General features: G+C 53.7%; 1 protein-coding gene across 1 annotated transcript in view; it reads left to right on the top strand.

Annotated features, from left to right (window-relative positions):
* CELSR3 (cadherin EGF LAG seven-pass G-type receptor 3) overlaps positions 1-22,721 on the top strand; it is a 67,274-nt gene extending 44,553 nt beyond the window's left edge. Inside the window, exons 18-36 of the mRNA XM_032801344.2 lie at positions 2,355-2,449; positions 4,317-4,526; positions 5,072-5,255; positions 6,409-6,558; positions 7,347-7,515; positions 7,987-8,154; positions 8,666-8,792; positions 9,172-9,378; positions 10,901-11,075; positions 12,210-12,322; positions 12,768-12,847; positions 13,756-13,882; positions 16,805-16,918; positions 17,374-17,510; positions 18,408-18,514; positions 19,002-19,175; positions 19,625-19,825; positions 20,464-21,622; positions 22,315-22,721. Coding sequence (XP_032657235.2) covers positions 2,355-2,449; positions 4,317-4,526; positions 5,072-5,255; positions 6,409-6,558; positions 7,347-7,515; positions 7,987-8,154; positions 8,666-8,792; positions 9,172-9,378; positions 10,901-11,075; positions 12,210-12,322; positions 12,768-12,847; positions 13,756-13,882; positions 16,805-16,918; positions 17,374-17,510; positions 18,408-18,514; positions 19,002-19,175; positions 19,625-19,825; positions 20,464-21,622; positions 22,315-22,342 — 3,725 coding nt within the window. The 3' untranslated portion in view covers positions 22,343-22,721. The remainder of the gene's footprint in view (positions 1-2,354; positions 2,450-4,316; positions 4,527-5,071; positions 5,256-6,408; positions 6,559-7,346; positions 7,516-7,986; positions 8,155-8,665; positions 8,793-9,171; positions 9,379-10,900; positions 11,076-12,209; positions 12,323-12,767; positions 12,848-13,755; positions 13,883-16,804; positions 16,919-17,373; positions 17,511-18,407; positions 18,515-19,001; positions 19,176-19,624; positions 19,826-20,463; positions 21,623-22,314) is intronic.
* Positions 22,722-26,752: the final 4,031 nt, after the last annotated feature.

The raw sequence follows: 26,752 nt of genomic DNA on the forward strand, positions 1-26,752 counted from the left end.
TTTGCTCTGGGTGGCCCAATAGGCTGTGGTGCTGGGATCTCTCAGTGCTCCTGTCCCTATGAGATGTGTGCCAGTTTCCAGTCAGCCTTGGCCATGGGCTACTGAGGAGCTCAGTTCTTTAGGCTTTGAGGGGGAAGGGCTAGTAACTAGAGGAAGAGGAGAGTAAGTGCTGTCTGCTCTGCTAGCACCTGCTGCTGGTTGGTTCGCAGGGTGCTATGGGCGTCAAAGGCTAGTGGGCACTTCCCTTCAGACCAGAGGAAAGGAGCTGCCATCTATTGGGGAAAGCAGATGAAGGGCCATAAGAGAGTCCATGGAAAGAAGTGACAGTAGTAGGACCTCATTTGGACTGATCAAGGTGGGGACTATGCGTGGCCAAGGCAGAGGATCTTTTGGGGTACACAAAGAGCAGAAACAAACTCACAGGTGTCAGAGAGGAGATCTCTGTGCCTGGCAGGCCGGCTTATGGCGCTTGGGCCAGTGCAATGGGGAATCACTGCAACCTATGGCCTAGCTTCATCATGTCCCATGTTCTGGAAGTAGAGTGGCCCCAACCCTACCTTTAGGGTTGCCAGGCGTTCGGTTTTGTGCCATTAGAAAGTTGGGAACCCTACCTATCTCACATGCCATGTTGTCCATTCACCCTTCTGGGTGGGAAGGGCCATTCTCTAGTGAGCACATCATGAAGGGAGCCTTGATAAAGGAGCCCAATGACTAAGAATGGTCAGCAGGATCCTATCCAAAATATGGCAACTCAGCGAGGCCACAGGGATTGCTACGGGGATTAAGGCTCAGTCTTCTGCTGAAGGGAGGGCAGGAAGCAGAGAACAGGGAGAGTGGGTCCTCCTTTGCTGGTTACTTCCACCACTAAGCCCCTTCCGTCTCTGGCCTGGGTAGCTGGGTTGATGCTGCTGTTGGCAATATGGAGGACGAGGAGCAGAAACCTGTAGGGAAAGATAGCGATGATGATGATGATGATGAAGGGGCTGGAAAGCTGAATGTGGGAGCTCCTTTGGGCCAGGAACTCCTGACCTTTCATCCTGGCTTCCCCACCAACCCGTCTGACCTTGGGCAAGTTGCTTCCCCGCTCTGAGCCTCAGTTTCCCCATCAGTAAAACTGAGATAATGCCATTGACCCAGCTGAGGGTGAGAGGTGTGTGTAGCCCCCTAAGTGCTGAGTTGTTGTTCTGCTGGCGCTGCTCCTGTTCCAGACGTTGACATGGGCAATGCTGGTGCCACTCATGGTGATAGTGCATGGTATGCTTCATGTGATAGCTAGGTCTGTGGGGTGTGACACTGACTGGCATTAATGATGCACTTGCTGCTGCTGATTATCACTGTACTGCTTTGGGGATGGATAACGTGGACCCTGCTGGGAGGCTGTTAATGACGATATTGCTTATGTGGGTGCTTTTTAAACAGAACTGGTTGAGAGTACATATATTATTATTTATATTCCAGGAGCTCCGAGGCTTCAGCCAGGATCAGACCCCTACTGTGCTAGGCTCTGTACATACAGAGTGGGAAATGGTTTCTGCCCAAAGAGCTTATCATTTAAGGACTTGTCTACACAGAGAAAGCTCCCAGCATAACTACACTGGCCTAATTGTACTGCTGTAGCTATACAGGTGTAACTCCCTGTGTGGACACTTATTCTAGAATGTGTGTGACCACCCAGGGGGAGATACTGGTGTAACTAAAACCGTATAATTACACCAGTGTCGTTATACCGTACTGACTTCCTCGTGTCAAAAAGTTCTAAGTAGACAAAGGCTGTGAGAGAGAGATGCAGTGTCCCAGCAGGGATTTCAGTGAATGCAAGCACCAGGCCAGGTGGATTGATTTGTCAGTCGTGTCTTTAGTCAGCTGTGGGGTCTGGTGAGCACTGGGGGAGGTACATACTTGTCTGTCAATATGCAAAGTTGCATAGAACTGAGCCCCAAAACCTCCATGAATTACACTGCTTATTATTTGCTATTCATTATTCCCCTCTCTAAAAGCCTCATCCAGTCAGCTACACTGTTACACGGGTAACCAATCACATGCCACAAATAGGAAAAACAGCCCACAATCTGATCATGATTTTTCCCAGTTATTGGGTGAATTGTTATGGAAACTGGAACTGTTCACAGACGGACTTGCTAGTGACAACTCCCGGATGAATGCAAGTTGAATTCAGAATGGGTAGTTCAGGTGGCCCCCTCAGCAATCCAGGGCTTTGGTGTTACTTCCTGGTGCTGTTCTGAGTGATACTGACAGCATGGTGGGTTAGCTTTGGGAACAGCACTATCCTAACCAGCTGGGAAGCTGTGTCCCACATCTCTGAGTTTTGAATCTGCAGCGCCCCCTTCTTTCAGGTGCAGCAATTCGCCACTGCGATGAAGAGAAAGGTTGGCTGGAGCCCGATCTCTTCAACTGCACATCACCTGCCTTCAAGGAGCTCTCTGTGCTGGTAACTGCCCCCTTTACTTCTCCTCCAGGCTGCAGCTCACTGGGACAGGGTAGCCCTTGGAAGCTACATTTTCAAAAGAGCTCAGGGCCAGATTTTTAAAAGAGCTCAGTTCCCATTTAGGCCCCTAAATAAGGGCTGGACTTTCCATAGTACTCAGCAGCTACCCTTGTGAGACTTGTGGCTTGGCTTTCCACAATGCTCAGTACCCACCGTGCACCCAACATCAGAGCTCTTTTGAAAATCCGGTCCCAATTATGGGTGCTGAGCTCTTGAAAATCCAGCCCTAGAGGGGACCAGAACATGACCCTGCTTCCACCAGGAGCCCCTGTCAGTACTTGGATCCTCCAAACCTGCCCTTCCTTGAAACAGGGATTAATTTTAGTTTAATTTGTCAGACTATCACAAGCACAAACTGCCCCTGATGGATAAGTGCATTTATCCCAGGCCAGTATTCGAAGAGAAAGCATCAATAATCCCAAGAGGGCCACAGGATCAGATGATTCAGCACCCTCCATTTCCATAGCAATAAATGTTCATGCAGCCTCTCTCTCACTACCCCCAGTGTGTTCATTTTTAGGCCATGTCTGCACAACCACGTATGTCCCTTGGGGTGTGCAAAAACCACCCTCGAGCGACAGAAATTATACTGACAGAAGTGCCCATGTGGACAGCGCTACGTCAGTGGGAGAGCTTCCCCTGCCAGCAGAGCTACCGACGCTCGTTGGAGGTGAATTAATTATGTCAATGGGAGAGCTCTCTCACTGGCATAGAGTGACTACAAGGGAGAGCTTCCAGCAGCAAATACAATGCAGCTGTGCCTCTGTAAACTCTCTAGCGTAGACATAGCCTTAGTTATTGGCTGATCAGTACGATTAAATGAGGAATCTTTAGGTTCCTCTGACAATTTAGTTTCCAAGCACTGGGACAAGTCATTATGGCTGGATTGTTAATTTCAACTCTTAGCCTGTCTTTGAAATTCCTTTGCCCTGCTGGGGAGCTTCTGCTGAAGTTACTTTTTTGTTCACTGTTTTGTCACACAAATGGATAACAACAACAAATCAATAGCTGCTGTTTGCCTGGGGTTCAGTAATGCCGAGCTCCGCTGTTCCAGAGCTAAACAGGCTGTAGATGTAGAGAGTTTAAGGGATGCTCTCAACTGTCAAAATCAAAATTCTCTCTGAATATTGTTTAGTCCACCTCAGTTGTGACTTAACGCTGAAGATTCTTGTAATTAAATGAGATGGGAGAGAAAACATTGTATTAGCTGCTCTTTCCCCCAAGTCTGTTTACTTTGTGCAGAGCCCTTTCCCTAGTATAGTCAGTTTCACCTGGTGGTTTGTGAGGATTTTCACACAACAGCGGAGAAGAAAAGAGAGTCTGTTTTAAAACAGGAAAATGTGATGGTAACACCACAGCAAATGCCGGCTGGACCCCTGGGCAGACACGGCACCTGAAACCACTTTGAAACTTTTTTTGGAAGTTGACTAGATTTCAGGCTGAAGGGGTATCTCTATAACTATCAGACCCGCTTGTATGGAGTTAAATGACACACACCTGTCATCAGGAGTTTCTTCTCTCCCTGGGGAGCAGGTTCTTGAGGCACAGTTTGCTGCTCACTCAAGCAACTGTTTGGTCCCAGTGCCTGCCGTTGGCCTTGTGACTGTCCCTAGAGATAATCCTTCTATTGAAAGGTTTGCAGAGATGTCCAGACAGTCCAAGGGAAATCTGATCCCCCAACCCAGCTGCTGGGACTGTAGTTCATCAGCCTTTCTCCCTGTTACCCCTGGCTTAAAGTTGGGGAGGGAGGGACCAGATTTTAGCTCCACATCGCACTGTTTCATCCTGTCTTCATTCTCTCTCTTGGCAGCTGGAGGGCCTGGAGCGGAACGAGACAGAGCTGAACACTATTGAGGCGAAGAAGCTGGCGCACCGGCTGCGTGTGGTGACGGACCAGATGGAGCGCTACTTCGGCAACGACGTTCACATCACCTACCGCCTGCTGTCCCACCTGATGGAGTTTGAGAGCAGGCAGCACGGCTTCAGCCTGACGGCCACCCAGGACACCCACTTCAATGAGGTGAGCGCTGTTCCTGTTGGGAGGAGCCCTCCTCCTTACCTTGCCTGCTGAGCAAGGCAGAACTCATTGGCACTGCCCCTTGGTCAGCCACAGCACAGCTTCTCTGGGACAAAGGATGCTGCCTTCTCAGCCTCACCAGCCCCAGCTCTGAGCCCTGTGGAGCAGAGGTCCTTACCTCCAGGTAGGATGGCTGCAACCTTTGTCATGGCTTGTGAGCCATCAGGGGTGGTGCCTGCCCCATCTCATTGCTACTGCGAGTAGCTAAAGGTTGTGAAGCCCATGGCGGCCAGGGGAGAGCCAAGGGAGAGTGACCAAACAAGGGCCAGTGTGAATTGAGTGAGGGAACCCTTCCCAGTACAGCGAAGGGTGAGAGTGTGGGCTTGTCTCCCAGTGGTGCAATGCTCAGCTCCGAGAACACCCTGTCCCCCTTCTTTCCTGACTCACCTGCAGCAGGCAGGGAAGGTCACGGAGAGAGGAGGCTTAGAAGATTTCAAACAAAGGTCTTTTACCTTCAAGCCCACTGAAGACTCTCCCTTTGTCTGCAGAACCTGCTGAGGGCAGGCAGCTCGGTGCTGGCCCCGGAGAACCAGGAGCACTGGGACATGCTGCTGCAGAGTGAACATGGCAGCATGGGGCTGATGGAGCAGCTGAGAGAGTACACGGGCACACTTGCCAGCAACATGAAACTCACCTACCTGAACCCCATTGGTGTGGTGACCCCCAACATCAGTGAGTAGGCAGGAGGCTGGAAGCATTGCCAGGAGGGCGGTGGTGCAAGGCATGCAGCTTTCACACCACACCTCAGAGAGTTACAATGGGCACAAATGCTAATCTGTGATTGTCAGCTGAGGAGAGTGCAGCTGGTCAGCTGTTGGGGGGGAGGCCCCCAGGAAAGCCTGGAGTGCTGCAGAAAGTGGTGGTCTTTCCCCTGAGTCAGCTGAGACTTGGGGTGCTGTGCTGCTGGAGCAGATCTAAAGCTAAAATCATGGCCCCCACCCCTTCGGGTCATGAAAGCTCCCGTTGCTCTTTGTGAGAGTCATGGTGTTACCCCCTCTGTCCTGGCCAAATCGCAGTGATAGCAATTCCATTCCAATTTATTCCCCCAGTAGTGTCAGCTAAAGAAGTTATTCCTCACTGCCCTGAACACTCCCCCAAGGGAGCCACAAGCCAGTAGGTGTCTTTGGGATGGTGATTCTACCACAGCAAAGCTGCTGCCTGTCTGTTATTCCCAGTCTTCCATAAATCCTTTAGGAAAGGATCCACTGACCACAACCTTCTACAATTCCTCCTAAGTGCTAACCCTGCAGAAGGGGCCAGCATACCCTGGGCTACCTGCTGCTAACTCGCTGAGGGTTTGCCATGGGATTCTGATGACTAGAAGGCTGACTGGTTCCACTCTCCAAACTCACATGTGGATTTGGGGTGTGCATCCATAGGTAGTTCTCTCACATGGAGCTGGGTCTCTCACATGGTCCCATTAGAAAGCATATGTACGGGAATGAACATGTGTCTTTTACAGTCCCCACATCAAGGCCCAGCAAACTCAGTGAGTGCATTGCTCCTGAAAGTGAGCACAGAGAGAGCTAGCAAGTGCGGACGGGAGCTGGACATCCTTCTCACTCCCCATAGCATTGCTCCATCCCTCCGCTTTGCAAGTGCAGATGTGACCAGGGATCCACAAGTGACTGGGCTGAGCCCATCACACTGCACTCCTGACCTCAGACACATTTGAATTAGTTATTCAAAAGAGAGGAGCGAACGTGTTAACCCTAGAACGCTGAGCTTGTCCCATTGCCACGCTGTCCAATCAGAGTAACGACCATGCGCCCTGGCTCCCCGAGCTGTCCCAGGCCCCTGATTCCTCTGTCTCCTCCCCACACAGTGCTCAGCATTGACCGCATGGAGAACCACACTCACGTCCGACGGCGCTACCCCCGCTACCACAGCAGCCTTTTCCGGGGGCAGGCCATGTGGGACCCACACACTCACGTGGTGCTGCCACTCTCGGTGCTTACACCCCACAAAGTGGAAGGTAAGTGAATGGCTGCCCTGAGCCCAAGGGAATGACCATGGTGTACTGGCTGCCTCCCCAGCAGGCTCTGTTGGGCCTCTCTTCATGCCCTGCATTGTATTCAGTACCATCTGCTCAAGGGACAAGCACTGCATGCAGGGTAGCTGGTGAGGGGACATGCAACTGCCAGAACCCCAGCCTTGGCTGTCTCCTGGGTCTGTCAGAGATTCCTCTGCCCCAGGACCTCAGAGACCAATTGTGCCTTACCCCAAAGGCTTCTGGCACCTTTTTTGGGCCAAGAGGAGAGAGCCCCTCACTTCCTGGGCTGGGAGGGAGTATCCTATTGGTGCTGTGACCTCCGGGCCCGCAGGAGCTGGGAGCCTGCTGTGCCCTGGCAAGGAGGGTCTGGAATTGCTTCCTGGTGATCTCTGGGAATAGCACTGAATGCTGGACTCGGGAGGGCCTCTCTGGCCTTGGTGGGGAAGCTGCCATGATGCAGGGACCCTGCAGGTGGTATCCACGTCTTAGATGCCTCCCATAATGGGAAAATTGCTATCGCCATGGACTTCTCTGGGCTCCTCACTGCAGCCCCTGCAAAGATGAATGGGGCTTTGTACAACTTTCTTCCCAAGAGACACCGCTGTGTCCCTTACGTAGTGCCCAGTGTTGGTATGTGGCTCATGAGCCATGGCCACAGAGATGGCCAGTGGCACCAGGCATTTCCTTCCCCCTGGCTCTACGCTCTGCCTCAGAACAAGACAAGACACGGTTGTTACAGGCACCTTTTCTGACCCAAGCTCTGCCCACAGCAGCCCCCACGCCCATGAGCAGGGAAGTGAACGACACAGTGGAGAGCTCCTCCCCAGAGCTGACCCTCCCGGATCCTGAGCCTGCCGTCACCATCATCATCCTCATCATCTACCGCACCTTGGGGGGGCTGCTGCCAGCTCGCTACCAAGTGGATCACCGCAGTCTCAGGTACTGGCCGCTGCATGTTTGTCACCCTGCCGGGACATGCATTCTCTGCAGAGAAGGCGGCAAGCAACTGGGTACTGCCAGCCATGCAGGTTCTGGGGTGCGGGGCTTTTCAGCATTCCAGCCTGGCTCATCTGACTGCTGCCTAGTGGCCTGTGTGGAGGCTAGGGGCTCTGTCCAAGGCTGGTATCTGCAAAACTGAAACCACTCTCACAATGGGTCCTGCTTGGCCCCTGTGTTGGCAGCCTTCTAAGAGGCCAAGGCCTGGATGGACCACAGAGGATGAACTGCCCTCTCCCCATGGCCTAAGGCAGGGCGGAGGCTGGGTGGGCAGTGTGCAGCCTGTCTTGTGCAGGCGGATGTGTTTCAGGCTGTCAGCCCAGCCCTTGTCACCCCCCTGGCATTCTTTGACAAGGGTCTGACCGGTTGGGAGGATGATGGGCTCAGTGATGAGACCCTTGTCATCTCTTGCAGACTGCCCAAGAATCCCATCATGAACTCCCCCATAGTAAGCGTGTCCGTGTTCAGCAACCACACCTTTGTCCAGGGCACTTTGGACACGCCCCTGGTGCTGGAGTTCCGCCTGCTGGAGACAGCCAACCGGAGCAAGCCCCTCTGTGTCCAGTGGAATCATTCCAGCCAGTAAGTGCCCAGCCTGTCTGCACCACGCTTCAGCCCAAGAGTCTCACTAGCCCCGAGGCCATTCACTGCTGCTGCTTTCAAAGGGTTTAGTAAAAGAAACTGGAGATGTTAACTAGTTCCCTGACTCTCCTGAACCATCCTTGCGGCTGTGTGCTGGGACGGAGCTCTGTCACATAGCCCTCTTGCTAGGGCAGAGGTGGGGGAGCACCAGGGAGGGTGGAACTGGCCCGCCAAGGTGCTGCCTTCTGGCACATTGCACTGTCCTTACTGCTGAGAGCAGGTCACCAACTTCAGGCAGCATTGAGTAGATGCTTCAGCATCCAAACTTGGAAACATCCTGTCACATCCTGCACCTTAGGAGGAGTAGAGAACCTGTCTAGGCAGCCAAAGAACCTCTGAGCAGGCTGATGCTCCTCACCTATGCACCCCCGGACCTCCCAGGGCCTGACAGGAGATGTGATTTTGAAGGCCTATTCCTTTGAGATTGCTCTGTGTTCTCTTGTGGCTGCAGGACTGACCCCTCTGGCTTCTGGACAGCAAGGGACTGTGATCTCGTGTTCAGAAACACCACGCATGTGCACTGCCAGTGTTCCCAGTTTGGCACCTTTGGGGTGCTGATGGATAGCTCCCACCGAGAGGTAACCCTATCTCTGCAGAGGCGGGAGGGAAGGGAGCAAGGAGCAGGAAGGCTGGGGGGAGGGAAGGCCAGAAGCACCAATGGTGAAAACCAGAACAAGAGGATGTATTTCCATGAGGTTGTGCTGGGCACACCATGGACAAGTGGCAGAATGGAGCACCCCCTGATGCGGTGGAGACCATGATCTAAACGCACCAGAACGTTCAGGGTAGAACTCTGGGTTACACAGGTGCAGACAGTGCCCGCTGCAGAAATGTAGCAGAAAATCCCAGGCTGTTTCTCCCATCTAATTCCCAGCCAGAGGGAGAGACCTTTGAAGCCGACACATGCTCATGCTTTCTTGCCTGATTCTGCCTTTTGTCTGTGGTTTCCATCTGCAGCAGCTGGAGGGTGACCTGGAGACCCTGGCCATTGTCACCTATTCCTTGGTGTCTCTTTCTCTCGTGGCCTTGCTGCTGACCTTCTCCTTCCTGACATGTCTGAAAGGCCTCAAGTCCAACACCCGGGGCATCCACTCCAACATATCTGTCACCCTCTTTTTCTCCGAGCTGCTCTTCCTCTTGGGAATCAACTGCACTGAAAATCAGGTAAGGGGAGGAGGAAACAGTCCTGAGTGCAGCTAGGTGTGATGGCATCATAGAATCATAGAATATTAGAGTTGAAAGGTCCTCAGGAGGTCATCTAGTCCAACCCCCTGCTCAAAGCAGGACCGATCCCCAACTAAATAATCCCAGACAGGCCTTCCTCAAGGCTGACCTTAAAAACCTCTAAGGAAGGAGATTCCACCTCCCTAGGCAACCCATGCCAGTGCTTCACCACCCTCCTAGTGAAATTTGTTTTCCTAATATCCAACCTAAACTTCCCCAACTGCAACTTGAGACTATTACTCCTTGTTCTGTCATCTGGTACCACTGAGAACGGTCTAGATCCATCCTTTTTGGAACCCCCTTTCAGGTAGTTGAAAGCAGCTATCAAATCCCCCCTCATTCTTCTCTTCTGCAGATTAAACAATCCCAGTTCCCTCACCCTATCCTGATAAGTCATGTGGTCCAGCCCCCTAATCATTTTTGATGTCCGCTGCTGGACTCTTTCCAATTTTTCCACATCCTTCTTGTAGTGTGGGGCCCAAAACTGGACACAGTACTCCAGTCGTCAGATGGGGAGACCTAGAGGGTAGGAAGGAGGCCCAGGAGAACAGAACTGTTGGGTGAATGCAGCAGGAGTGTAAATGCTTTGCTCGTTTAGTCTCCAGTGTTTCATATTTGACCTAGTTTAAATAATGGCCCTGTGAGTATCGCATAAAACAACCTGAGCACTGGAATCATCCTGCATGATGCAACCTCCCAGGTTCATAGGGATGCATAGGGGAAGAGTGGGAGATTCCCCCAGAGAGGAATCTTCCCCCTAAATTCTCTTTTTGAAGTAATCCAATCTTTTCTTTCTGCATTTCATACCACGCTTCTCACCATGGAATCCCAGCCCCTTTTAGGGCCCTGGCACCAGTCATAGCATTGGGTTGTGGTGCTAACTCTCAGGCACAGGGCAGTTGGTTGCGACTTAGGGCAGGCTGTTGCTAATCAGGAGAGGCCCATGTCTGATGGGATGATGAGCTCTCACTCCTGGAGGCTGTAGTGCATCCAGCTCAGAAGTGAGGTAACTACTGGAGAGTCTCCTGTAGCACCAATGGAGCAGCTCCTGGATCTGAGCTAGGTCTTTGCTTCAAGCCCCAGAAATGACAGTGTGTTCCCCACATCCCTGAAGAACAGAAGGCATCACTCAAACCACCTACCCAATGGATATTGACATGTGTCGGAGAGGGACATGAGCAGGGTTATGAGGCTGCTTGGTTTGGATGTGGGCTCTTTGGGGTGGATCACTCCAGGGTTTATTACTGTGACTGTGGACCCAGACTTCTAGCCCCTTTCTAGGAGGTTGGGAATCAGCAGCTTAGGTCAGGGGCACGCAGCAGAGGTACAGGATCCCACAGGCCAGCTCCCTGCTGTGTGTAGAGCAGAATGGGGATGTCAGAAATGCTCTGGGACTGACTCTGCTGCAGCAAGGGAGATTGCCAGGCTGTCCACTCTTTGAGTGGTGATTTGCTCCTTTCAGTTCCTCTGCACTGTGATTGCCATCCTGCTGCACTACTTCTTCCTCTCCACCTTCGCCTGGCTCTTCGTGCAGGGCCTCCACATCTATCGCATGCAGACCGAAGCCCGCAACATCAACTTCGGAGCCATGAGGTTCTATTATGCCATTGGCTGGGGGGTGCCTGCCATCATCAACGGTAGGTTCCGCACACTGGGCAAAGATGCTTGGGAAGACAGGTTCCTGCTCTGAGGGAGGGAGGAAATGGATAAAACTTGCTACAACATGGAAACTGCTTGGCCTTGGGCGATGCCAAAGGCATTGGCCTCAGAAACCGCCTTTGGTCAATGCCAGCTGCTGAAGGAACAGTGCATGGGCCTCAGAGCTTGTCTCCTGTCTGATTCCATGAGCATTGTCCAGCCCGAGTGTCTGGTGGGGGAACGGGTGTGGAGGGGATGTATGTGCATGTCTGTGGGCATCCATATTTGCCACTGTGTATGTGTTTGTGCTGTATGGGTCTAGCCAGGAGCAACGCCGCTGACAGATTCTAGACCATGGAGACACGGTCAGTGAGCTACAATATGGTGCAGGAGTTATCTAGACACAAGGCAGTGATGAAGACACTATGCATTTATACCACTCCTAGTGTTTGACGTGCTAGATACCACAGCAGAGGGTGTGCTGTAGTTTTCTGGTGTGAAATGTCTGTGGGGTTTAGAGGCCAGAGTCTCACTCTTTCAGAAGAACCTACAAGGCTTCTCACCCTTTTTGGCCTGATGGCCATGAAGCTCCTGCCTTCTAGGATTCATAGCATGAGATGCAAATGTTCTTTGGCAATTCATCTCGATCCATTTCCCAAGGTTCATCACCACTGGGGGCATGTGTTCCTGGAAGCAAATGCCCTGCTGTGAGGCTCTGCTTAGGTGGACATCTCGAGGCATAGGACACAGACCTCACAAAGCAGGAGAGACAGCTTAGCCATTGCTAGATATTACCATTGCTACGGCAACTTGGCCAGAGGCACTGGCAGGAACCGAGGGGAAGGAGGAGCACTGGATGGGGAGTAAGTAGACATGGGTTCTGTCCTTGGTTCTGCCCCAGCTCTCTGTTGTGGCCTGGGGCAAGTCATTTCCTCCCTGTACTGCCATCTTCCTCATCTGTAAATGAGGACAATGATATTGCTCCCCAAGGAGCATTTTGAGGCTGCATTGACCAATGTTTGTCTCTGCTTTGAAATCGTCTGGTGGAAGAGGCCATAGTGAAGTGCAAAGTGACCCCACTGTCTCCTAGGTGGCTGTGTTGTGGAATTGACCTTTCCCTTTTCTCCCCCCAGGACTGGCCGTTGGCTTGGACCCAGAGGGCTATGGGAATCCAGATTTCTGCTGGATTTCTATCCACGATAAGCTGGTCTGGAGCTTTGCAGGCCCCGTTACTGTTGTCATTGTGGTAAACTCCTCTCGTGTTTATATTGTGTCCCGGCCCACCCCCCCATGGCCTCCCCTCTTTGCACTCCATGTGTTTGCTGCCCTTGCCTTCTACTTACCTTCCCCTGGTTTCTGATGCCTCTTCCTCTTCTCATTGCTTTTCCTCCTCCATTTATATTTTCTCTATCCCTTGAGCTTTGCTCCTTTCTCCTGTGCTCTCTTCTTCCCCTGGGGCTTCCTTTCTTGTCACATGTCACCAAGCCCGGGCAGAAGTATGTAGCCCAGAGAAGTGGGGCTTGTGTAGAGCAGACAGAGGAGGAGGTGGACGAGCCTGGGTCTGCACAGAGTTCAGCTTCCCAGGTACAGGAGTTTGTGGAGGCACATGATTGAGATGGCAGGACTGGAGAGAAAGAGAGCCTCAGTGTAGGAGCAGCAGAGCAGCTTCTAACCACTCTCTGTGCTTTCAGATGAATGGGATGATGTTCCTGCTGGTGGCCAAGATGTCATGTTCCCCAGGTCAGAAGGAGACCAAGAAGAAATCAGTTCTGTGAGTATTGATTGGCCAGGATCCCAGTGGAGGGTCTGCTGCTCTGATCCCTGGCACAAGTATCTGAACTCTCTCTCCCCCCCAAGCCATCCCCTTCTCCATCACTGTCAAAATCTACCTGGCCTCCCTGTTGCCTGGATTCAGCCTTGAAGTCACCTTCCACTACTGCTTCTGTTGCCAATATCAGTCGTTTCTCTAACATCCGTCCTTTCCTCTTATCCCCACTCCCACAGCCTCTTCCTGTCAGGCCCCCACATCTCACCTTATTCCTCTCCAGTCTGTCCATCTGCCCTCTGCTGAAAGGTGATTCCTCTCCCACTGCTCTGCCCATGTAAGTCCCCTGCTCAAACCCTATCACTGGCTCCCCATCAGCTGCCATTTCCATTCCTGCTTCCTGTCCTTGTATCCAGGGCTTCATTCCAGCCTCCATCTCTGTGCTTGTTTCTGTTTCTCCCCCTCTTGCTGCCTATGTCTTCCCAGCCCTCCTAAATGCCTCTTTTGCATCTTCTCCGCTCCTGCCTTCACTGCTTTCTTCCAAGCCATCCCTTAAGCCTCCCCTGAGCCCAAATGGTCACTCTGGGGATACTGTGTCTGAACCGTCCTGTCTGTCTCGTCCAGAAGAGAAGCTCCTTTGGGCTGAGGCTGTGTCTTCCTACGTGCTTTGTCAGTACTCAGCTTGTAGTGATCAGTCCAGACTGGGTGTGGGCCCACAAGCTGCAAACATGCTGCAGGGAGTGTATTGTCCCACTGTGGTGCTGGCGTGCGGAGTGGGGAGCTGGTGGCTCAGGACAGGAGTGTACTTCCCCTCTGTCTCTGAGTGATAGACTGTAGATTAACAAGAGATTCTAACCTCTGCGTCCCTGTCTCTGTGTGTGTGTGTATCTGTCTGCCTCTCTCTCTCTCTCCAGCATGACGCTGCGAAGCTCCTTTGTTCTGCTTCTAGTTATTAGCACTACCTGGCTCTTTGGCCTCTTGGCTGTCAACAACAGTGTCCTGGCTTTCCACTACCTCCACACTGTCCTCTGCAGTCTCCAGGTAACTCTCCATCCAGCCTGCCCGTCGGGAGGCCAAGCAGGAGCTCTGCCCCTCCCCTCGGGAGCATCTCTCACTGGTGCCTTTGGACAAGGATCAGTGATGGGAAATTGTAAACAATGGAAAGGCAGGTTAAAGGGAAACGACAGACAAGAGGAGCACAGGAAAGATGGGAAACAGTGAGCTGGGGTCTGGTGGCACCCACTCTGCAGCATTCACCTGTTCTTCCTCCAGCTCCCCCATGAGACCCTCTCCAGCTCCCATGTGCTCAGCCCCACGGCCCAGCCCAGCCCTGGAGCCTTCCTGGAGCTCCCCCGCTCTCCAGCTCCCCTGTGCTCAGCTCCATGGCCCAGCCTGGCCCTGGAGCCTTCCTGGAGCTCCCCCGCTCTCCAGCTCCCCCATGCATTCCTTCCCAGCTCAGACCTGCCTTGCAGTACTACAGCAGCTCCCATGTTTTATTCTTTCCACTTCAAGCACTGCTGTACACTGAGCTTTTACTCAGCAAGCAGGTTTATCTTAGGAAAGTAACACAACACAGATTCTTCCAAACAGCTCAAATCCCCACCTGCTGATAGGCTCTGCCACTCCCACGCATGTGCGCGTGCACACACTGACATACCTGCTGATGGGCTCTGCCACTCACATGCATGTGCATGCACACACACACTGACACACCTGCTGATGAGCTCTGCCACTCTCACGCATGTGTATGTGCACACACTGACACATCTGCTGATGGGCTCTGCCACTCATACCCATGTGCATGCACACACACACTGACACACCTGCTGATGATCTTGCTCTCTTGTGCACGCACACACACTGACACACCTGCTGATGGGCTTGCTCTCTCATGTGCACCACACACACTAGCTGTTCATGCCTCTCTGGTATGTATGGCACAGAGACAAGCTGAGGTTGGTGCACACTTCAAACACATCGGCAGACACTAACCCCTCAGCACTTCGAGCTTCCCCCTGGCCAGTCACCCTGTGAGTTTGGCTCTCAAGAACTGTCCCACCAAGCCAGAGCTGGCTCCAGGCCCCAGTGCGCCAAGCACGTGCTTGGGGCGGCATGCCGCAGGGGGCGCTCTGCCGGTTGCCGGGAGGGCGGCAGGGGGCTCCGGTGGACCTCCCGCAGGCATCCCTGCGGAGGGTCCGCTGGTCCTGTGGCTCCGGTGGAGCATCCGCAGGCATGCCTATGGGAGGTCCACCAGAGCTGCGGGACTGGCGAGCGGCAGAGCGCCCCCCGTGGAGTGCCGCCGTGCTTGGGGCAGCGAAATGGCTAGAGCCGGCCCTGCACCGAGCCTCCCTTCATTAGGAGCATTACACAGACAGAGGTGTTCCCTTAGAGCAGCTGCCCTTCAGCAGTGACTGTGCCCTTCTGCTCTGTCACTCTCCTTCTCTGCTCACAAATTCGCCAGACATTCTGGCTTCCTTTAGCTAAAGCTCTGTGCTGCCCTGGAGCTCCTGATTTCAGGCCCCCTCCTGCTGCTCTGCTCACCCATGAACTGACTGCTCCCTCTAGTGGTCATTGTCCATGTTCGCCTGCTAATTCTGTAGCCTAGCTCAGTGGTTTTCAACTTTTTTTTATTTGTGGACCCCTAAAAAATTTCGTATGGAAGTGAGGACCCCTTTGGAAATCTCAGACATTCTGTGAACCCCCAGGGGTCTGCAGACCACAGGTTGAAAACCACTGTTCTGTGATTATGACCACCTTTCGTGGACCCCTTAGACATAGGCTACAACCACTGCTGTAGAGGAACAGAGACCTGCTGCACCAAGAAGAGACTTCAGTTGTAAGCCCAAATGAGTTGGTTATTATGATTTAATGATACCCATTCTGAGGCAGCCCTGCTCTGGGACATCATGGGACAATAATCATCTTCAGAGGAGTTTTCTGCTGTCATAAAATGAATCAGCAAAGAGTTGGGCTGCTGGGAACTGCACGCAGGGGAAAGCTAACAGCCACCAGCACCCACTGTTTGAGCTACCCCTTCCCCCATCCTAAGCTTTCTCTGTATAGCCAGTTATCCCACCACTTCCAAAGCCAAGGGCCTGCTAAGCTCCTCGCTGTCACTGTGACCCTAGTGGGCCTGGAACCGCTGTCATGTGCCTTCGGACTGCTCCCTAGTCACTGTGCGCACAGTACAGAATCAGAGCTGCCCAGACAACCTCAGTTTCAGTTTTCCTCTTCCACTAACCCCATCACCCTTACGCAGCCTCTCTCCCCATCCATGCCACTGGGCCCAGGAGCTTTCAGCAAGCAGGCCCTCCTCGTAAGTCTCTGATGGCCCAGAGAGCAGCTAGACCAATCTTGTGACACCAAGCTCCTAGCACTGAGTCATTGTATTAACTGGAGCCTATTCACATTAGTAATTGTCTGTGGCCCAAAGCTCAGTCAGTCTCCAGCAATTCTACCCCAGAACAGACACACTGGTTCCTGGGGGAAGAAACTGGTTTAAGCACTGCTGGGCCTCACGCATCAGGTGGGATAGCATGGCAGGCACTGTTCCCCTTGCCTTCCCCCAGAGACCCACAATAAATTTGGCAAGCTGGAGGCACTTTCCAAGGGGCAGCTGCTTGTCCCTTCCTCTTCTAGAGGCTAATGGAGTCATGAGTCTGGTAAGCACAGAAATGCCTCCACTCTGTGGCCCTGCTGCCCTGTCAGGGGTCTAGATGCAGCCCTCTGTGCTATGCTGGAGGCCCGGGTGCAGTGTGAACGTGACTGACTGAAATGCAAGTAGCTGGATGCAATGCCAAGCAGTGCGATCGAGGAGAGCTGGCTGACTCCGTTAGCACACTCCCGAATGGCCAAAGCACTGCCCCATTGCCAGGAAGAGTGGAAGTGTGGGTTCCCGGCTGTGCTGAGTGCTTCCCTGCCCTCCCTACTCAGGCTCACAGCCTCTCTTCCCTTCCCTCACAGGGCCTGGCCGTGTTGGTTCTGTTCTGCGTCCTGAATGAAGAGGTGCAGGAGGCTTGGAAACTGGCCTGTCTTGGGAAGAAGAGTCAGGGCGAGGAGGCAGCTAGATCTGCACAGGTGGGTGTGGAAGGGCACTGCCCCAGTGAGTGAGCCCAAAGACAAGAGTCTTCTCCGTCCCTGAGCCTGCACTCTGCCTGACAGGGAATCCCTCCCTGTGCCCACCCTCCCCACCGAGCATGCAGGTTAACTGGTCCTTGCTGTCCTGCTCCAGGAGGTCAGTGGGAAAGACCTCAGACAGACAGCCACCCCCCGTGGCCAGGTCCTAGCCCCACAGCCCATTTCTGAATTCATGTACTGTCATGTCCGTGGGAGCCGCGTGCCCCACAGGGAGGCTGTGGGACCTTGCCAGTGAACGAAGAGAACCCCTTCGCGGTGCCTGAGGCTGGAAACTCCTGAATGGACACAGGCCACCCCCCGCCCTTTACAGTGTTGGGCCGGGGCAGGGAGAGACTCTCAAGACTCAGCTGCTGCAGCGTCTTCCTAACAAATTCTCCATGTGTCTTCCTCGCCAGGGCCCCAACGCCTATAATAACACGGCCCTGTTTGAGGAGAGCGGCCTCATTCGCATCACCCTGGGGGCCTCCACCATCTCCTCAGTCAGCAGCGTGCGCTCAGCCCGCACCCATTCCAGCCAGAGGGGCTACCTCAGGTAGGAAGCAGCCAGAGGGGGAGGCATCTGGCTGGCTGCTGGCCCACACAGCCACAGCTGAGAAACCACAGACGTGGAGCGGGATGGGAGTGGGGCCCACCATGGAATGGGGAGGGCATTGCCTCCTCCTGGCCCTTCTGGACCATTGCTACCTATGCCTCCTCTGCTATGACCTTCAATCCTGAGACTCCATGCTCAGCTCTGCTGGCTTGCATCACTCCTGACCCACCACAGACCCCTGTTACTCCAGTCCTGAGCTCTCCACAGCTCTGCCGGTGCCCCCCACTCCTGACCCACCACAGGCCTGCCTGCTACTCCAGTCCTGAGCTCTCCATAGCTCTGCCGGTGCCCCCCACTCCTGACCCATAACGGGCCTGCCTGCTACTCCAGTCCTGAGCTCTCCACAGCTCTGCCGGTGCCCCCTACTCCTGACCTACTACAGCCCCCTGCTACTCCAGTCCTGAGCTCTCCACAGCTCTGCCGGTGCCCCCCACTCCTGACCCATAATGGGCCTGCCTGCTACTCCAGTCCTGAGCTCTCCACAGCTCTGTCCATGCCCCCTACTCCTGACCCACCACAGGCCTGCCTGCTACTCCAGTCCTGAGCTCTCCACAGCTCTGTCGGTGCCCCCTACTCCTGACCCACTACAGCCCCCTGCTACTCCAGTCCTGAGCTCTCCATAGCTCTGCCGATGGCCCCCACTCCTGCCCTGCAGCATTCCTTGCTGTTCCAGTCCCTTCTCTGCCCTGTCCCAGGGCTCTGCCCATGTGTTGACCTCTCTGCCAGGCACAGATATATATGGGAGGTGAGAGGAGAGCACTCCGTTACCCCAGGACAGGGACAGATGCTCCCAGGTGAGGAATTGGGGTTTGAGTGTTTTTGCCGTGTGTGTTTCAGAGAGAATGTGATGGCGCATCAGGGCTCAGCTCTGGATCACAGCCTGCTTGGTCACACCGGCCCCACGGACCTCGATGTGGCCATGTTTCACCGTGATGCAGGGGGAGGTAAGGCTGAGACCCAGCCGGCTCGCCCCTGGGACCTGCCTGTGGACGTAAGAAGGCTCAGTGCTGCCCAGAAGCTGCCCTAGCAAGTGGCATTTCCCACATTAGCGAGCAGCCTTTGAGGTTATAGTTTCTTGCTGCACCTTTGCACACTGAGCACCTGCCACTCCCAGCAGCGTCACTCTGACTCCTGAGTATGCTTAGCCTGGGGGGGAGGAGGGAGTGCCCAGTGCACCCCTTGGACCAATTAGTTTCCCAGAGTAAAAACAACAGCACAGGCCCCTCAGTGGGCTGGGGCCCTGGCCTGGCCTGGGAATGTCCAAACACAGGGTCTGTGTTTTGTGCCAGAGGAGTGCTAGACTGGGGGATATAACCCTGGGACGCTAGCAGGCAAAACCCAGAAACCAAGATTCCTTCCCTCCCTGCCCTGCTCAAAAGCCATCCGATTCCCCCCATCCCCACCTCTTCCACCCTGCGTGTGCCCTGACAGACCAAGACTCTGACTCAGACAGTGATCTCTCCCTCGATGAGGAGCGCAGCCTTTCCATCCCGTCGTCGGAGAGCGAGGAGAACGTACGCCTCCGGGGCCGGTTCCAGCGCCAGTTCAAACGGGCAGCACACAGCGAGCGGCTCCTCACCAACCCCACCAGCACCACTCCCAAAGGCAAGGCCCATGGAAGAGCCAGGGGGCCCACCTGGGAGCCACCATGGCTGCCTGGGTCTAAGCAGCTTGGGAGGGAGGGAGCATGGGGAGACCAAGCTGAAAGTCTCCTTCCACAGTGTGTGTTTCTGATGTAGCTGCTGTCTGATGTGATGCAAGGCATCCTAAAGGCAAAGCGCTACTTAGTGGGTCCTGAGAGCAGTCTCTGTGGCAGGAAGGGGTTAGTACCACCTGAAGATGTAGTGACTCCAGCAGAGGCAGGGAAGGCGCCTCATCCCTCCTATCTGCTGGTTCTGCCCCTGCAAGCCCCACAGCACGTTACAGGTGGTCAAGCAGCCCTTGGGACCTTATCCCAGTGAGTGTCAGAGCAGGCCCTGCTCCGTTCACAGCTGGGAATAACTCTGATTCCTCTTTCCCCCTCCCCCCCGGTATGTTGCACTGTTCTTCTCCAGATGTGGATGGCAATGACCTGATGTCCTATTGGCCAGCGCTGGGCGAATGTGAGGTTCATCCCTGCTCTCTGCAGAAATGGGGGTCTGAGCGGAAGCTGGGCTTTGACATCAACAAGGATGCTGCCAACAACAACCAGCCAGACCTGGCCCTGACCAGCGGGGATGAGAACTCCCTCACCCAGACCCAGCACCAGAGGAAAGGTAACTAGCCTCAGAGCAGCCAGCCTAGTGCTCTCTGGGTGGACACATATCCAGCTGCCAGCTGGCACAGTGTCCCACTGGCTGCACCCCCCGAGTCTCCCCATGCCCCTGCCTGGCACGCCCAACATCTCCCTGACAGTGTGCTAGGCTGGCCATCCACCTGTAGTCAGAAAGTGGGGCAAGAGCCTGTCAGAGAGAGAGAACGTGTAAGGAACGGAGACAAGGGGGAAATTTCCCTTGGCTGAACTGGAGTTATAACTTCCCCTACGTGTTGCCGGGGACAGAATGGGAGGTGGTCTTGGTAATGTCCCCTCTGCTGCTTTAAGCCAAGAGTGCTGCACTCTTACAGGCAAGCCACTGACAGGAGTGGCTTCTCCTCATGTCTAGTAGACTGGGACACGCGTCCATTGTGGAGGTGAGGTGGTGCTAGGCCACAGGGTGTTGTGATCTTAAAAGCTTTGCAACATGCAAACACAGGTGGCAGTTTCCTCCATCCTGGGGTGATCTTGGGGAGGGGCAGGGCCGCCCAAGCTGCCAAGCCGAGTTCTTTGTCCTTGCTTTCTTGCAGATAGCGAGGAGAGTTGTTTGCACTGTCACGGAAATTCTCTTCACTTTCTACTTTGTTTCTGTCTGCACAGGGATTTTGAAGAATCGCCTCCAGTACCCTCCAGCTCTGCAAGGCTTACCATCCGTTGGCAGAATGACCAACGAGTTTTCCTGGTACAAAACATCCACCCTGGGTCACAGGGCTGTTCCTGCTGCCTCTTATGGCAGAATCTACTCTGGTGCAGGTAGCCTCTCTCAGCCAGCTAGCCGGTACTCTTCCCGGGAGCAACTTGACATGCTGATGAGAAGGCAGATGTCCAGAGAACAGCTGAGCAGGAACGACGCTGGGGAATACTTGGAAGCTGTACGCAACAGGCATGGGTCCAGGGAGGAACTGGACACCATTCTCAACAGGCCTGGATCAAGGGAGCAACTGGACACTATCCCTAGTAGGCATGGGTCTAGAGAACATCTGGAAAATATACCCAGCAGGCATGCATCTAGAGAAGACTTAGATACATTAGCTTCCAAGCCTGATCAGAAAGATTATGGGAATACACTACCCAGGAAGCAGGGTTCTAGAGACCATCTAGATACTTTACCCAGTCGATTTGGGTCAAGAGAACTACTAGACTGTGGGCCAGTCAGAGAGGTCTCTAGAGAGTGGCTCAACACTTTGCCTAACAGGCAAATATCTAGAGATCGAATGGACACTTTACTAAGTCGAGACATGTCTCGAGAACAATTGGACCTGCTTTCAGGAAGACAGCCTTCAAGGGACCAGCTAGCACTAGCTAGACAAACTTCAAGAGAGCAGTTGGACTTTTTATCCAGACGATCTAATTCCAGAGACCATCTGGATACAGTGCCTAGTAGGCATCCATCACAGGAAAATCTGGAGTTTCTTTCTAGAAGACAGCCATCCAGAGAAAATCTAGAACCACTTTCTAGAAGGCTTCCTTCTCGAGAAAATCTAGAACCTCTGTCTAGGAGACAACCTTCTAGGGAAAATCTGGAAGCAATCCCTAGCCAACATCCTTCCACTGAGCAATTAGATATCCTTTCTTCCATACTTGCTTCTTTTAATTCTTCTGTCCTGTCCTCTGTGCAATCTTCCAGTACTCCCTCTGGCCCACAGACCACAGCAACTCCTTCTGCTGTGCAGACTTCCTCAACGCCCTCTGTGCTGTGCTCATCACCACCTCTCTCTGCTACATCCCACAGTATCTCTGAGCTGTCGCCAGATTCAGAGTAAGTATTACTCCTTCTCCAGGGCAGCTTTTGGGTCAGTCCAGGCCATGCTGTGAGATAGCCAGAGGATAGTTTGTATCTTCTAGCCACTTAGTTACCAAACAAACGAAAGAGCAACCTGGAGTATGGGATCTGAAAGCACAAAGCCTCCTGGCGAAACGAGATCAACCCCCATAGGATGAAACTAGGCCCTAAAAGTTCTTACTGGTTGTGATGCTCTGAAGGACCCCGTCACACCAGTGCAATGGGTGGAAGTGCTAACATCTCTAAAGGGGCAGCTGTCCCATAGGGCGCCCCTATGCTCCTCTGGGGCTCAGCATCCATCCCGGCACACCTGCCGGGTACTGACAGAGGGGAAGTGGCTCTGAGCTATGCTTTTTAGAATGCATGGCAGGGTACAGATCTGTCTGTTGCCTTCAGCTGTACATGGCACAGGCACTTGGGTGAATAGGTATGGCCAAGGGAAAAGATCTGTATTCTGTTTCTTATATGTGCCTGGCCTGGCCATTGTTCTGGGAGTCACAGCCAGACCCTGCCCTTGTCATTAACATTATTTATTGCACCAGGAGGTGAGCATGATGCTTTCCCAAGCCCCTGGCCAAGCAGGGAGAGTCCAGGGAGTGTCACTTGGGCCTGGGGAGTAAGGCACCAGAGGCTACATTTGTTAATTTTGTTTCCTTTTCCCTGAGAAGAATAACGAGAAGTGAAGGTCATTCCTGAGGGGCCCGAGCTGCGGCGAGAGCGAAGGAAGAAGCAGAGATGATCGCCTGGCCAGACACTTTCAGCAGAGGTTTGGAGTCCCTGGGTGCCAGGCGTCTACAAGGAAAGAACTGATGATGGTGGTCAGAGGCCCAAATCTACCTCGCCCTCTCCACCCATTGGTTCTGGACAAGTCATGGAGGGGAGAGTTAGGCAAACCATCTCTGGGAGGAAGGGGTCTCAGGTACCTCTGCACCAGAATGGAGCTGCACTGACCAATCGCCTGCTCAACAGGGCACCCCCAGAGGTGGGGAGAAGTACACCATGAGCAAACCCAGGCTGGTGCCGCTGGTTACATATCAGAAGCAAACAGACCGAAATCTTCCTTTCTGAACCATTTCTACTCGTGTGTGTGTGTGTGTGAGAGAGAGAGAGAGAGAGAGAGAGAGGGCGGGGAGCGGGTGGCGGCAGGAGATGGGGCCGGGGAGGGTTTTATACATTTTGTATCTTTGTAATCAGAGAGAAGAGAATTTCTATGGTTATTTTTACGGAATGTTCTGTTTCCGTTGCTGTGATGCTGACAGTGTTTGTCTTGACAGCGAGTCCCAGCTGTGACTAGAGGGGCTGCTGCTGGCCTTTCCACAGTGGGGCTGTGTGTGTGGAAGCCCAGAGCCCAGGGAGCGGCTTTCTCCAGGCTTCCCTTTGTGTTGTGTCCTGACCTGCAATACTCCCTGCTATTCTGGCCCTGGTGCCTCCGCAGCCCTGCCAACACCCCTGTCATGCTGCTCCCAGGGCCAGTCCCACTCTCTCCCAGCAGCCTGGATTTTCTAGTCCTGCATATACTGTAGCTCATCAATGCGTTTCAGTTCTCAGGAGGAGTCTCCTACTGTCTGAGTGCTGAGCAGAGGCTGCCAGTTGTGCCCAGCTGGACTGAGGTTTTGTGCTGGGTAGAAGCCTATGTTTGTGTTAGAGCTGTGTTGTGTCACACAGCCATTGCTTGAAACGGGCAGAGTGGGAAAGCCTGCTGAGTTCATAGGGTTAGAACACAGGAAGGCAAAGCGGATCTGTGAGAGCTCTTGCTGAGTGAAACAAGCCTCTGAGAAGCCTTCCAAAGGCGCCTACTCTCTGGGCCTCTCCCTGAGTGTCCATCTCCAAAGGCCCAAGTCCCCAGCAGGGAGGACGGAGGAGAACACTGATTTTTTTTAGCCACCATCACATGTGCAGTGTCCTCTTTTTTTCCTAGTATTGACTGGAGCAAACCCCACCCTCCTCACGTCCCCAGGAGCCTCAGAGTTACAGACTGGCTCAGGGAGAGAGGCTAGACACCACTCTCCGTGGGACCTAGACCTGGGTGCTCTGCAGGGGAGTAGGGAGATTTCTCCTGTGCTGTCTCCAAGAGTGGGCAGTTTCCCAAGTCCCAGGTTAGCACCAAGTGGCCCAAGGGGAGGAGCTCTGAAATGGTCCCAGCCAGCCAGGGGGCATGGCTGGAGGGCTCTGGTCAGGGCACCATTGTTGCAATAGAGGAGCAGCCTCTTATCTCCATTTTACACGCCAGTCCCTAGCACACAGGAGCCAGCATCTCCCTTGGCCTGTACTGCAGGCTGCACTTCTGTCGGGCACTGATGCCAGTAATAGGGTCATAGTTATACCCAGGCGGCTCCATGTGCATGTCCACACATGTGCACCCCTCCCCGCCGTCCCAACGCTCCCCTGGCAGGAGTGACAGCTGCCTGTCTGCTGCAAAGGCCCGCAGCTCAGAATGGCCTGAATGTCGAGAGAGAGAGGGCAGCTGTTTTCAACCCACTGTAGTTTGACATTTAAGCCACCCTAACGGCTTATCCTTCCTCCCCATATCAAAGGGGCTGGGGACTTTGATTATCCCAAGGAGGCCCTCATGAGCCATGTCATTTTATAGGCTGGATTTGTGCTTATTGAACTCGATATGAAGATGGAAGTAAAAGAAAGTTTGCCAACCCCCCCCAGCCCTCTTTAACTGGTGTATTGCTGCTGTTTTCCCCAGAGGCACAGACATTACCTCCCCCTGCCATGGGCGACAGTCTGTGCCTGGCTATACCCTCTCAACCATCAATGCAGTCCATTTTGATTGTCAAAAGCAATGTGTTTACTAAAGTGAGTGTGGGGTGTTATCTGTCTCTCTCTCTCCAGGCTGCAGCCCTCAGTGGCCTCGAGTGTCTTGCTCTGGTTATCACCCACTTACAGAGTAATGACACCCTATTTACTGCCTTATTACCATAGAACACTGTAGCGTAATGTTGACTAAAATTATGTAATGTTTACACAAGGAAAGTTTTTCCAGTGATTGTGCAAACAGGATGGAAGGTGGTTTGCATCCTCTGAAATCTGGCTGCCCTGGCGCAGCCCATGCCACCACCAGCAGGAGCCTTGGAAATGTTAATGGTGATTAAAAACTGTATTCTCAAATACACGCCACAGTTGGCAGCTAGTGCAAAGGGCCTCGTGGCCTTCCAGCCTGCGGCCTGAGCAAAGTGTGTGCAGGAGGAGGAGAACCTCTGCCTTGGAAGCGATTGATCAGAGCTGCCTCGTGGCCCGGGTCTGACGTGAGCAAGGCCCTTTAGGAGTGGAGGAAACTCCCCGCACCCGCCCACCGCAGCATTGCCGCTCACATATTCACTCACCTCGACTGGCCGTGGAGACTAGGGCAGCATGCTGCAGCCCCCCTCCCCAAGATGGGCGGGTGGGCAAGAGGTTTATACACACCTACTTGTTTACAGAAATGAAACTCTAACATGCAGTGGAGCAGAAAGCACAGGCCACGATATTGGCCTTCTGTCTTGAAGAGCAGGTTCTGACAACGCTGGGGAATGCAGACTCCCCATCTGTGCTGGTCACCCTGTGGCACCTTCTCAGCGTGATGTTCCTTTCAGGAACAATCTTGTTTACACTGTTTTTTCAGGCTGTATATAACCAGGACCTAGAGCTCTGTTTGTTACACTGATTTCTACAACTGCATCTTTCTTCAAATGCTGTTTGTACCTTCCATCCTGTTGTGAGACCATGGGGATCTGGACTACTTCTTATCACCAAATAGCTGGTTGGGTTGTCTTGTAATTGGGTTTGACTGGAACGCGATTTTCTGTGGAATTGTTTTTCTGGAGGGGGTTGGTTGGATGAACGGTTTGTTTACACTCAAGGAGCATTAGTTCAGTGAGGGATGGCTGTGGGAGATCACAACCCTGTGTTCAGGAGAGGCAAGTGCCAATATAGCTCTGGGCTGGAGCTAGCTGATATGGGTGAAGCAGCTGAGACCATAGCCATTAACCCTTAGAATGCTGCTGTTTTCCAGCCTGCCACCCGCGTGAACACTGGTGGAGGGCTATATCGGCACCCCCGGAAAGCTCCCCAGGAAACATCCATGCAGCGCTCTCCATGCAGGCTGCACTGCTGAGTGAACACAGCCCCCATCTTCAGCCCTGTCCAACACTAGCCAGCTTGCGACTTCGGGGAGAAGGGCAGGATCCTGCTCAGGCCCGCAGGTGCCTCTCTCTGACTCTTCGTAGATGACAGGAATTCACACAACTACCAAATGGTGAGCTAGTGACATGTGCCAAAAAAAAAGAGAGCAGCAATGATATTAGCCTTGTGCCAGGCCTTGCTGGCCTTTCCTGTGCCGCTACAAGCTGCTGCATTGCAGCTCAGAATGTTCTGGGGAGGGGAGACCACCTCCATCTTTGGAAGCTGTGCTTAGCTAGTGACTCTGCGGATTGTATTGCTGTGGCCTCGGCTGCGGAGCGCATCCTCTGGTGGGTTGGTTGTCTCCTCTCCTTTACCCACTTTGTTGGCAGGGAGTGGAGAGGCCCACGGGCTCCGTCCCTGGCTGTGTAAAATTGTACCATGAAAGCCCCAGATTTGAAAATAAAATTCTATAAAAGTCCTAGGCTCCCTCCTGTGTCTCACTCTGCTCCGGGGTTCAGTTCGTTCCGTCGCTATAGCCATCTACAGCACAGAAGCCCAGCGCACTGTACAGACTGTCCACACACAGCACCGCTGTGACCAGCCGCATTGGGCGTGGAGGGCGGAGGTCAGCAGGAACACAGCCTGCTGCACACTGGAGGGAGGGGAAGGGGAAGATTTAAGCAAGGGTGCGGGTGGGAAAGCCCAGCTCTGGAGAAGTGCCCCAGGCTCTTTAATAACCGTGCAGAGGAGATGGGCACATACGGTTGAAGGTCTGACCCAAAAGACCCATGTACCATACAGTGCATGGACCTCAGCTAATCTCCCTGGGGAGCGGGGAGGGCTGAGCTGCCACTGACCAGCTGGCATAGAGTCTGGGGCCTCCCCCTGCCCTACTTAAAAGGGCACCATGCAAAAGAAGGGTGGGTGGGAGCAAGAGTGCTTCTGAGTCCGCCTGTGAGTGGGAGGGGATGAGACAGACAGGGGGATGTGCAGGCA

The sequence above is a fragment of the Chelonoidis abingdonii genome, chromosome 17 (assembly GCF_003597395.2).
Source record: "Chelonoidis abingdonii isolate Lonesome George chromosome 17, CheloAbing_2.0, whole genome shotgun sequence".
In the NCBI taxonomy this organism is placed as follows: domain Eukaryota; kingdom Metazoa; phylum Chordata; order Testudines; family Testudinidae; genus Chelonoidis; species Chelonoidis abingdonii.